We start from the raw sequence: 13,455 nt of genomic DNA on the forward strand, positions 1-13,455 counted from the left end.
CTCTTCATCCCAGCTTACACTTCTCCCTCCCCATGTCAAGTCCATTGTCTACCTCTGTGTCTTTATTCCTATCTTGCTCCAAGGTTCTTCAAAACCATTTTTTTTTTTTTTAGATTCCATATACATGTGTTAGCATACGGTATTTGTTCTCTTTCTGACTTACTTCACTCTGTATAACAGACTTTAGGTCCATCCACCTCACTACAAATAATTCAATTTCGTTTCTTTTTATGGCTGAATAATATTCCATTGTATGTATGTGCCACATCTTCTTTATCCATTCATATGTCGACAGACACTTAGGTTGCTTCCATGTCCTGGCTATTATAAATAGTGCTGCAATGAACACTGTGGTACATGACTCTTTCTGAATTATGGTTTTCTCAAGGTATATGCCCAGTAGTGGGACTGCTGGGTCGTATGGTAGTTCTATTTTTAGTTTTTTAAGGAACCTCCATACTGTTCTCCACAGTGGCTGTATTAATTTACTTTCCCACCAACCATGCAAGAGGGTTCCGTTTTCTCCACACCCTCTCCAGCATTTACTTTGTAGATTTTTTGATGATGCCCATTCTGACTGAAGTGAGGTGATACCTCATTTTAGTTTTGATTTGCATTTCTCTAATGATTAGTGGCGTTGAGCATCTTTTCACGTGTTTGCTAGCAATCTGTATATCTTCTCTGGAGAAATGTCTATTTAGGTCTTCTGTCCATTTTTGGATTGGGTTGTTTTTTTGATATTGAGCTGCGTGAGCTGCTTGTATATTCTGGAGATTAATCCTTTGTCAGTTGCTTCTTCTGCAAATATTTTCTCCTGTTCTGAGGACTGCATTTTGGTCTTATGGTTTCCTTTGCTGTGAAACAGCTTTTAAGTTTCATTAGGTCCCATGTGTTTATTTTTGTTTTTATTTCCATTTCTCTAGGAGGTGGGTCAAAAACGACCTTGCTGTGATTTATGTCAGTGTTCTTCCTATGTTTTGCTCTAAGAGTTTTACAGTGTCTGACCTTACATTTAGGTCTTTAATACATTTTGAGTTTATTTTTGTGTATGGTTTAGGAAGTGTTCTAATTTCATTCTTTTACGTGTAGCTATCCAATTTTCCCAGCACCACTTATTGCAGACGCTCTTTTCTCCACTGTATATTCTTGCCTCCTTTACCAAAGATAAGGTGACCATATGTGCGTGGGTTTATCTCCGTGCTTTCTACCCTGTTCCACTGATCTGTTTCTGTTTTTTGTCAGTACCATACTGTCTTGATTACTGTAGCTTTCTAGCATAGTCTGAAGTCCAGGAGCCTGATTCCTCCAGGTCTGTTTTTGTTTCTCAAGACTGCTTTGGCTATTCGGGATCTTTTGTGTTTCAATACAAATTGTGCAATTTTCTGTTCTACTTCTGTGAAACATGCCACTGGTAGTTTGATAGGGATTGCACTGAATCTGTAGATTGCTTTGGACAGTACAGTCCTTTTCACAATGTTGATTCATACAATCCAAGAATATATCTCTCCCTCCCTTTGTATCATCTTTAATTTCTTTCATCAGTGTCTTATAGTTTTCTGCATACAGGTCTTTTGTATCCTTAGGTAGGTTTATTCCTACGTATTTTATTCTTTTTGTTGCAGTGGTAAATGGGAGTGTTTACTTAATTTCTTTCAGATTTTTCATCATCAGTGTATAGGCATGCAAGAGATTTCTGTACATTAATTTTGTATCCTGCTACTCTACCAAATTTATTGATTAGCTCTAGTAGTTTTCTGGTAGCATCTTTAGGATTCTCTATGTATAGTATCATGTCACCTGCAGACAGTGACAGTTTAACTTCTTTTCCAATTTGAATTCCTCTTACTTCTTTTTCTTCTCTGATTGCTGTGGGTAAAACTTCCAAAACTATGTTGAATAAAAGTGGTGAGGTAAAATGAGAGAGTGGGTAACCTTGTCTTGTTTCCTGAGGAAATGGTTTCAGTTTTTCACCACTGAGAATGATGTTGGCTGTGGGTTTGTCATATATGGCCTTTATTATGTTCAGGTAGGTTCCTTCTATGCCTCTCTTCTGGAGAGTTTTTATCATAAATGGGTGTTGAATTTTGTCAAAAGTTTTTTCTGCATCTATTGAGATGATCATATGGGTTTCATCCTTCAATTTGTTAATATGCTGTATCACACTGATGGATTTGCGTATACTGAAGAATCCTTCCATTCCTGGGATAAACCACTTGATCATGGTGTATGATCCTTTTAATGTGCTGTTGGATTCTGTTTGCTACTATTTTGTTGAGGATTTTGCATCTATGTTCATCATAGTGATATTGGCCTGTAGTTTTCTGTGTGACATCTTCATCTAGTTTTGGATCAGGTGATGGTGGCCTCATAGAAAGAGTTTGGGACTGTTCCTACCTCTGCTATATTTTGGAAGACTTTGAGAACGATAGATGCTAGCTCTTCTCTAAGTGTTTGATAGAATTTGGCTGTGAAGCCATCTGGTGCTGTGCTTTTGTTTGTTGGAAGATTTTTAATCACAGTCTCAGTTTCAGTGCTTGTGATTGTCTGTTTATATTTTCTATTTCTTCATGGTTCAGTCTCGGAAGGCTGTGCTTTTCTAAGAATGTGTCCACTTCTTCCAGGTTTTCCATTTTATTGGCATACAGTTGCTTGTAGTAATCTCTCAGGATCCTTGTATTTCTGCATTGTCAGTTGTTACTTCCCCTTTTTCATTTCTAATTCTGTTGATTTGAGTCTTCTCCCTTTTTTTCTTAGTGAGTCTGGCTAATGGTTTATCAATATTCTTTGTTTTCTCAAATAATCAGCTTTTAGTTTTATTGATATTTGCTACTACTTCTTTCATTTCTTTTCCATTTATTTCTGATCTTTATGATTTCTTTCCTTCAACTAATTTCAGGGGTTTTTTGTTTTTCTTTCTCTAATTGCTTTAGGTGCAAGATTAGGTTGTTTGAGATATTTTTGTTTCTTGAGGTCTGATTGTATTGCTATAAACTTCCTCTTAAAACTGCTTTTGCTGGATCCCATAAGTTTGGGTTCACTGTGTTTTCATTGTCATTTGTTTCTAGGTATTTTTTGGTTTCCTCTTAGATTTCTTCAGTGATTTGATTTCTTCATTTCTTGGTTATTTAGTAGTGTATTGTTTAGCTTCCATGTGGTTGTATTTTTTACAGATTTCTTTCTGTAATTGATATCTAGTCTCACAGTGTTGAGGTTGGAAAAAATATTTGATATGATTTCAATTTTCTTAAATTTACCAAGGCTTGATTTGTGACCCAAGATATGATCTATCCTGGAGAATGTTCCATGAGCACAAGAGAGTAAAGTGTATTCTGTTGTTTTTGGATGGAATATCCTATAAATATTAAACCCATCTTTTTTTTTTTCTTTTCCATCTTGTTTAATGTATCATTTAAAGCTTGTGTTTCCTTATTTTCATCTTGGTTGATCTGTCCATTGGTGAAAGTGGTGGAGTGTTAAAGTTCCCTACTATGATTGTAGTACTGTCTATTTCACCTTTTATGGCTGTTAGCATTTGCCTTATGTATTGTGGTACTCCTATGTTGGGTGCATAAATATTTACAATTGTTATATCTTCTTCTTGGATCAATCCCTTGATCATTATGTAGTGTCCTTCTTTGTCTCTTGTAATAGTCTTTATTTTAAAGTCTATTTTGTCTGATATGAGAATTGCTACTTCAGCTTTCTTTTGATTTCCACTTGCATGGAGTATCCTTTTCCATCCTCTCACTTTCAGTCTGTACGTGTCCCTAGGTCTGAAGTGGGTCTCTTGTAGACAGCATATGTACAGGTCTTGTTTTGGTATCCATTCAGCCAATTGACGTCTTTTGGTTGGAGCATTTTATCCATTTACATTTAACGTAATTATCAATATGTATGTTCCTATTACCATTTTCTTAATTGCTTCGGGTTTGTTTTCGTAGGTCTTTTCCTTCTCTTGTGTTTCCTGCCTAGAAAATCTCCTTTAGCATTTGTTGTAAAGCTGGTTTGATGGTCCTGAATTCTCTTAACGTTTGCCTATCTGTTAAAGTTTTAATTTCTCTATCGAATCTGAATGAGATCCTTGCTGGGTAGGGTAATCTTGGCTGTAGGTTTTTCCCTTTCATCACTTTAAATATGTCCTGTCACTCCCTTCTGGCTTGCCTGGTTTCTGCTGAAAAATCAGCTGTTAACCTTATGGGGATTCCCTTGTATATTATTTGTTGTTTTTCCCTTACTGCTTTTAATATTTTTACTTTGTATTTAATTTTTGATAGTTTAAGATGTGTCTCAGTGTGTCTCTCTTTGGATTTATCCTGATGGTACTCTCTGTCCTTCCTGGACTTATTTCCTTTCCCATGTTAGAGAAGTTCTTGACTATAATGTCTTCAAATATTTTCTCAATCCCTTTCTCTTTCTCTTCTTCTGGGACCCCTCTACCATTCGAATGTTGCTGCGTTTAATGTTGTCCCAAAGGTCTCTGAGACTGTCCTCAAGTCTTTTCATTCCTTTTTGTTTATTCTGCTCCCTGGCAGTTATTTACACCGTTTTATCTTCCAGCTTATTTATCCGTTCTTCTGCTTCAGGTATTGTTATTGATTCCTTCTAGAGTATTTTTAATTTCAGTAATTGTGTTGTTCATCACTGCTTGTCTGCTGTTTCGTTCTCGGTCCTTGTTAAATGTTTCTTGTATTTTCTCCATTCTGTTTCCGAGATTTGGGATCATCTTTACTATCATTATTCTGAATTCCTTTTCAGGAGGTTGCTTATGTCATCTTCATTTATTTGGTCTTGTAGGTTTTTCCCCTACTCCTTCGTCTGTAATATATCCTTTTGCCATTTCTTTTTTTTGTTTTTTTGGATGGGTGCTGCTGTATTCCTGCCTTAGTGGTTGTTGGGCCTGAGACGTCCAGCACTGGAGTTTGCAAGCAGTTAGATGAGCTTGTTCCTAATGCTATGATGATCACCTCTGGGAGGCCTCACTCCTAATGATATTCCCTGTGGTCTGAGGTTCTCTGTTAGTCCTGTGGTTTGGACTTGGAGCTCCCACCACAGGAGCTCGGGCCCAACTTCTGGCCTGGGAACCAAAATCCTGCAAGCTTCGTGGTGCAGTAAAAAAAAAAAAAGAAGAAAGAAAGAAAGGAAAAAGGAGTAGTACAATATCAAGAATAAAAGAGAAAATAAAATCAGAAAGATAAAGGTATATTAGGAAAAATAAAACTATAATTGAAACAACTGCAACAAGGTAAAATAAAACCACAGCAGAAGGAAAAAAGGGGGGGGGGGCAACAAGCCATAAGGAGAGATCACTAACAAAGTATAAAGAATAAAATAAAATTAGAAAAATAAAAGATTAGGAAAAATAAAAATATAAAAGAATCAACAGCAATGAATCAACAATGTAAAACAGAACAACAATCTAAAAGGAAAAAGGAAAAGAAAAAAAAAGGGAAGAAAAAACAAAAAAGCCTTGGCTATGCAGAAGGAGTTTAGGTAGGGGGTGGAACTTAGGTAGTGGCAGGATTTAGGGTGGGGTGGGACCTAGGCGGGTGGTGGGGTGAGCGTGGGGCGGGGCCTGAGCAGAAGGGGAAAGGCAGCATGTCGAAAGGAGGGCCTCTGGAGTGTGGGGTTCAGGAGTTAGGAGGTAGGGCCCTGACTGAGGGTGTGTGGGTGGGATTTAGGCCCAGCTCATTGGAGGGATTCTCCGAGTGTAGAAGTAGGGCCCTGGGTGGGGGTGTAGTGGCGGGGCTTGGGCTGTGCTCTGTAGATGGGAGGCTCCGAGGACAGAGTATTAGGTCCGGGAGCCCAAAATGCTTCCTGCTGCCTAAGTGGACAGGGAAAGCACTGGCCCCATTCCCTTCTGTTCTTTCGTGAACCTCCCCCACTGTCTCCCCTGGGGTCTCCCACATTGCCACTGGACCCTTAATCGTGGGTAGGTCCTGCTGGGTGCAGGAACTCCTTCTCTCCCCCAGCCACCCCTCAGGGGTGCCATCCCAGAGGTCCGGCCTTTAGTTTTTCTCCCCCTTTCCTCCCCCCCACTCCCTCAGGACCCACGTGGCTGGAGGGAGACTAGGTGGGCAGAGGATCAGGCCCGGAATCTCAACAGGTTCCTGGGGGTCCAACTGGGGAGGGGAAACCTGGCCATGCTCCCTTTTGATCCAATGGTTCCCCAATTTCCCCCGTTGGGCATGGGATCCCTTCCCCTCCCTAAGCTGCCCCTCAGGGATGCCAGTCCCATCCTGTCTCCACTTCTCCTCCCACTTCACTCCCCCCACGCCCCACATCCTACACGGTCACTGGGGTTTTCTCCTGTCTCTTAGGTGTCCGTGGTCCCCCACTGGTACCTGGTAGGTACCCTAGTTGTGAGGAGACGCGAATTCCGCATCCTAATAGTACGCCATCTTGACTCCGCCCTACCTAATGCCATTCTTAAATAGAATACATGCTCACATCTCAACAACACTACAGAATATACCTGAATCTCTCATGTAATGAATTTCATCAAATATGACCCAAGCAACTTCTCGCATAACTTCAGAACCTCTGTACAGCATACTTCTCAAAATCTAAAGAAAAAGGAGAAGATTTAGCAGGATTCTGACATATCAAAAGCTCTTCTATCTAACAAGAAATTTTGGATATTCTTTTTTTTTTTTTTTTTTTTTAAAGGGCTAATTGGACATATGAAGACGTTAGATCTTAACCTTTTTTTTTTTTTTTTTTTTAAAGAAGATGTTGGGGGTAGGAGTTTTTATTAATTAATTAATTTATTTTTGCTGTGTTGCGTCTTCGTTTCTGTGCGAGGGCTTTCTCTAGTTGTGGCAAGTGGGGGCCACTCTTCATCGCAGTGCGCGGGCCTCTCAGCATCGCGGCCTCTTGTTGCGGAGCACAGGCTCCAGACGCGCAGGCTCAGTAGTCGTGGCTCACGGGCCTAGTTGCTCCGCGGCATATGGGATCCTCCCAGACCAGGGCACGAACCTGTGTCCCCTGCATTAGCAGGCAGATTCTCAACCACTGCGCCACCAGGGAAGCCCCTGGATATTCTTTTTTAACGGAAAGATTAAAATAATTTTAGGGAGGGCTTCCCTGGTGGCACAGTGGTTGTGAGTCCGCCTGCTGATGCAGGGGACACGGGTTCGTGCCCCGGTCCGGGAAGATCCCACATGCTGCAGAGCAGCTAGGCCCATGAGCCATGGCTGCTGAGCCTGCATGTCCGGAGCCTGTGCTCCGCAACAGGAGAGGCCACAACAGTGAGAGGCCCGCGTACCACAAAATAATAATAATAATGATAATAATTTTAGGGAGATACATATCTCTTAAATACATAATATTCCTTCCCTAAATCCAAAATAAATGACTTCTCAAGTAAGTAATCAGATATAATCCATGGAAAGAATTATCATCTCCATATCCACATATCTTGAAAAAGAAGCCACTTCCTTGCATGTACAGTGCTTAACCCAAGACCTACACTTGCTAGAATACAAGAATAACTTAAAGTTATCTTCTATCTAACACAATGGATCTTATACTGTTATCCACTTTTTCTACCTCATCTTACCAATATGAATACTTTCTAGCAACTGTTATTCTGATTTCTGAGTTAAAGAAATCTTCCACGGATGGAAGAAAGTTTTGAGAATGGAAAATAAACTTACTTTAGGCACCAAAATGAAACGTGAGCAATGCTTTTGGGTAACTCTAAAAGTCAGAAGCTAATTTATGCTCTCTAGTGTACCATGTCTTTGTAAAATACAATGATATAATTCAATCATGTACAAAAGTACTTAGTAAAGACAGCTAATAGTGTCCAAAATGTAAGATGTTACAAAGATATGTAAAACTTAACTGTGATTATGGAAAGAAGCTAAACATAACTGGGCATTTTTTAAAAAGTTAGTTATCTATTTGTATCAACACTCAGATACAGAAGAAAAAAAAATCACACAGAACAAGGAGCTACTACATATTCGAAACTATGTACTGAAATCCTTGAAATTATACAAAACCATCAAATTATTTTCATGTCACTGACAATACACCTTTAAAAATATTTTGTGAAGAAAAAACTGCATCTATATTATGACAAATAACAGAAATATTGGTAATTTACAACTAAATTCAATTATTAGAACTTGTTTTAAGATGAATTCTATCCCTTTCAAGTAAATCTACTCAGACAGTAAAATGTAACATTTTTATCGATATAGAGCAAGTAATAAAACATTAGCTGTTTTAACTGAATAGCCACACTAATTAAAAGGAAAATTAATTTAATTGAGACACGATATAAATTACCTCTGTGGTCATAACAAGACAAGATGCTGTAGGATTAATAGTAACATCTCCAGTCATCAGACCAACATCTTGAAATTCTTCATACATTTCACGGTATTTCTGGTTACTCAGGGCCTTAATTGGGCTAGTAAATATTACACGCTGTTTTTCCCTTAAGGCCAATGCAATGGCATATCTAAAAATGTGAAAACAAATAAGAATAAAGAATTCACAAAACCATGTCTTTAGAAGTATGTGATTTAAAAAATTCTATTCACACATAAATTGTGTTCAAACTTTCCCTAATTACGTATCTTAAATAGATTTTGCAGAATATTAATGTCTTATTCTATTTACTTTCAAAAAACTATAATAATAGTAATAACGATGATAAATGTGAAGAATATTGGTCTAAATGAATAAAAACGTTTTAAACTCTGGTCTCTTGGAGTTAATGTAACTTAATTACTAATACCAATGGTTTAAACTCTGGTCTCTTGGAGTTAATGTAACTTAATTACCAATACCAATGGATTACTAATGGTTATTACCCTATTTCTTGGAAGGAAAACACATTTGTTTCTCTAGATGGGCCTCCAAAAGTTTACAGAGCCTCTGCCTGTCAATTTATACATACACAGAGTATAAATACTTAGGAAACACTGGAAAATGAGTTTTTCTGAGTTTCACAAATAAGTTAACACATATGTATTCTCTCCCCACATGTATTAGTTATCAAGTCTGTCCTCTGTTATTTTAAATAAACAGTTCTGACCTTTTTTTTGGTCAGCAAACTTTTTCTTTTTTAAAGATTTATTTATTACTTAAATTTAAAATTTTATTCTTGGCTGTGTTGGGTCTTAGTTGCGGCAAGCAGGATCTTCACTGAGGTGTGTGGGTTTCTCTCTAGTTGTGGTGTGTGGATTTTCTCTTCTCTAGTTGTGGCATGGAGGCTCCAGGGCGCATGGGTTCCAGAGTGCATGGGCCCTGTAATTTACGGCACACAGGTTCTAGTTGAGGCGCATGAGCTCGGTTAGTTGTGGCACGCAGGCTCAGTTTCCCTGTGGCATGTGGGATCTCAGTTCCCTGACCAGGGATCGAACTCACAACCCCTGCATTGTAAGGTGGATTCTTTACCACTGGACCACCAGGGAAGTCCCATCAAGTCTGTCCTTGACTGGAAATTAAGGCAGGTTCCAATAGTTCTTCTGCAGAGATTAATAGAATGCAATATAGTTTTTCCTTTTTGAAGAAAATTCAGCAGAGTTAAGTATTTAAAAATAGACCATGAAATCAGAACTAAACTTATTAGCAGCATGGTAGATCCTCCTTATTTAAGATACAGTTCCTATCCACAACAGACTTATAACCTATTTGGGGAAAAAAAATATGGGATTTCCCTGGTGGCACAGTGGTTAGGAATCCGCCTGCCATTGCAGGGGATACAGATTCGATCCCTGGCCTGGGCAGATCCCAGAGGCCGCGGAGTGGCTAGGCCTGTGCGCCACAGCTGCTGAGCCTGTGCTCTGGAGCCCATGAACCACAACTGCTGAGCCATGTGCCACAGCTGCTAAAGCTCACGTGCCTAGAGCCTGTGCTCTGCAACAAGAGAAGCCAACACAATGAGAAGCCTGCGCACCTCAATGAGGAGTAGCCCCTGCTCGCCGCAACTGGAGAAGGTCTGCACGTGCAGCAACAAAGACCCAATGCAGCCAAAAATAAATAAATAAATAAAAATAAATTACTTAAAAAAAATTTATCCCAACCATGCCCCCAGTGAAATAAACAATTAAAAAATTAAAAGTTGTCCAAACATGATCAAATATGAATAGTAAGAGACATACATGAAAGAGAAAAGAATATACAGATGCTACAAAAAAATTAGAAGATATAAAAAGAAACAGGAAAGTGATCAATACTTAAGAAAAAGAAGCAGTCACGAGAAACTGAGTGGGCCCAGATGCTGGACTTAGCAAAGACTTCAAAGAAGCTATTACAAACATGTCCAAAAAATGTAAGGAAACCATGTTCTAAGAATTAAAGGAAATAGAACAATGATTCAACAAATAGGCAATCTCAACAGACACCTGAAACTATAACAACATAACCAAATGAAAACTCTACAGATGAAAAGTACAATAATTGAAATGAAAAATCCACTAGGTGGCTCAAGAGCAGATCTGAGATGGCAGAAGAAAGTATCTAAATATGAAGATAGATCAACAGAAATTATCAAATCTAAAGAGAAAAATAGAAGAAAAATAAACAGACACTCAAAGATCTATGCAACAACCTCAAGTGTCCAAATATAAGTTCCAAACTGAGAAAGACGCAAGATAAATATATGAAAAAATAACAATAAAAAAACTTCCTAGTTTTGTTTTAAAGAACATTATAGACACCACAAGCACGATGAACCCAAGCAGGAAAACCTTTGGAATCACACCTAGAAGTAGAGTCAAACTGCTGAAAGTCTTCAAAGCAGCAAGAGAAAAACAACTCAAAACATACAAGAGAATACCATTAAAATTAAGGCTTACTTCTGACGGGAAATAATGGAGTAGAATGAAACAATGTCAGCCGAATGAGTATCCAATGTTGAAAGAAAAAAAACTGTCAACCAAGAATTACATATTCAGTGACATTATCCTTTCAAAAATAAAAGCAAAATAAAGACATTTCCAAATAAAAACTGAGTAAATTTACTGCTAACACATCAACCCCAGAAGAAATATTCTTAAAAAATTCTTTAACTCGAATATAGAGAAAAGTATAGTTCTAAAAAGGATATATATGTGGGTAAATACAAGACTGTATAGGGTTTGTGCTTCTCTTTTATTCAATTAATATTTTTAAAAATATAAGACTGTTTAAAGCAAAAACATTATTTTAACATTGTATTACACTGGATGTATAACATATAGTTGAAATATGTGTGACAAAAATAGCAGAAAAAAAGGAGGAAGAAATATTAGAGCAAGGTAACAATATTTTACAGAAATTGTGGCTGTGATTTAGTTAAAAATGTATACTGTAAGCCCTAGAGTAATCACTAAAAACATAACTCAAAGCTAAAAAAAAAATCAACAGAGGAATTAAAATAGTATACTAAAAAATATTTGTTAAATATAATAGAAGCCTGTTAAGACATGAGACACATTACTGAAAAACAACAAAATCAACCACATCAGTCATTAAATCAAATTATTGAAATCATAAAGTATCTTCTCCAACCACAAAGAAATTAAATTAGAAACCAAAACAGAAGGGTGTATGGAAAACCACCAAATGCTTGAAAAGTAAACGTAAGAGGAAACCAAGAGAAATTAAAAAAATGAATTGAATTGAAAATAAAATGTAACTACCAAAATTTATGGGATGCATGTAAAGCAGTACTAAGAGAGAAAATAATAGTTTTAAACACTTACATTAGACAGGAAGAATAATCTAAAATCAATCTAATTCCACTTTAAGTAATTCCTTGATAGACACAGATTACCAAAACTGGCTCAAGAAGAAAGCAAACTGAGTTAGGAATTTAAAAATCTTCCCACGAAGAAAAGCCTAGGTGGTTTAGATGGCTTAATTAGTAAATTTTGTCAAACATTTAAAGAGAAAATACCAAAACTACACAAATCCTTTCAGAAGACAGACCAGGAGGGAACACTTCCCAACTTACATTATCAGGTCAGTAATAACATGGTATCAAACCTAGACAATGACCTTGTAAGAAAAGAAAATTACACACCAAAATCCCTCATGAAGATAAGATTCAAAGATATTCCAGAAGAAAATATGTGCAAACTGAAACTGGCAACATCATATAAGATGATCATCTGCCATAAACAACCAGGTTTATTTCAGGAACATAAGGATGGTTTAACAAAAAACAGATGTAATATACCACATTAACAGAGTAAAAAGCAAATACCATATCCTTGTCTCTATAGATGGAAAAAGGATTTGATAAAATACAATGCTTCTTTTTTAATCTTCAATACACTTATTTTTCCCAGCTTTATTGAGATATAATTGACATGTAACATTGTGTAAGTTTAAACTATACACTGTAAGAAGATTTGTTACACATATATACTGTGAAATGATTACTATAATAAGGTTAATTAACATCTCCATCACCTAATTACCTTTTGTTTTTTTTCTGGTAAAAACATTTAAGATCTACTCTCTTAGCAGCTTTCAAGTGTATAATACAGTATTTTTAAAGATAATAACCATGCTCTAAATTAGATCCCCAGAACTTACTCATTTTGTAACTGGAAGTTTGTTTCCTTTGATCAATATCTTCCTACTTCCTCCACCCTGTCCACCTCAGCCCCTGGCAACCACCATTCAACTCCGTTTCAATGCGTTCAGCTTTTTTAGATTCCATGTGAAAGTGAGATCACACAGTCTTTGTCTTTCTCTGACTTATTTGACTTATAATGCTCTCAAGGTCCATTCATGCTGTCACAAATAGCAGGATTTCCTTTTTTGGATGGCTAAATAATTTTCCATTGTGATCAACAGTGTGTGTGTTTATGGATATAGACAGACAGATAGATATCACATTTTCTTTATCCACTCATCTGTTGAGGGACATAGGTTGTTTCCTTGTCTTGGGTATTGTGAATAGGAATGCAGGTATCTCTTTGAGATACTAATTTCATTTCCTTTAGATATATATCCAGAAGTGGGACTGCTGGATTATACTCTATTTCTAATTTTTTGAGAAACCTCCACACTGCTTTCCATAGTGACTGTACCAATTTATATTCCCACAACAGTGCACAAAGGTTCCCTGTTCTTCATATCCTTGCCAACACTTGTTATCTCTCGTCATTTTGATAATAGCCATTCAAATAGGTGTTTTAAAATTTTTTTCATTTATTCCCAATTGAGAATAGAAAGGAACTTCCTCAACCTGATAAAAGGCACCTAGGAAAAAAACTATAGCTAATATCACACTTCATGGTGAAACACTGAATGTTCTTCCTTTAAGATCAGGAACAGACAAGGACAGCTACCATCACTACTACTATTCAACAATGTACTGGATATTGCCAATGCAATAAGAAAAAGAAACTAAAGGGATAACATATCAGAAAGAAGCAGCAAAAACTGTCTTTATTCACAGACAATATGCCCACCTATGTAGAAAATCTTATGGAACATGAAAGT

At 37.2% G+C, this 13,455-nt stretch overlaps 1 protein-coding gene across 1 annotated transcript in view; it reads right to left on the minus strand.

Moving 5' to 3' along the window:
- The window catches only part of MTREX (Mtr4 exosome RNA helicase), a 127,018-nt gene that overhangs the window by 83,580 nt on the left and 29,983 nt on the right, over positions 1 to 13,455 (minus strand). The window contains exons 6-7 of the mRNA XM_082624149.1: positions 8,296 to 8,470; positions 6,473 to 6,563 (exon numbers count right to left, since the gene is read on the minus strand). Of these exons, the coding sequence (XP_082480275.1) occupies positions 6,473 to 6,563; positions 8,296 to 8,470 (266 nt within the window). The remainder of the gene's footprint in view (positions 1 to 6,472; positions 6,564 to 8,295; positions 8,471 to 13,455) is intronic.

The sequence above is a fragment of the Mesoplodon mirus genome (genome assembly GCF_964341445.2).
Source record: "Mesoplodon mirus genome assembly, chromosome: 5".
NCBI lineage: Eukaryota > Metazoa > Chordata > Mammalia > Artiodactyla > Ziphiidae > Mesoplodon > Mesoplodon mirus.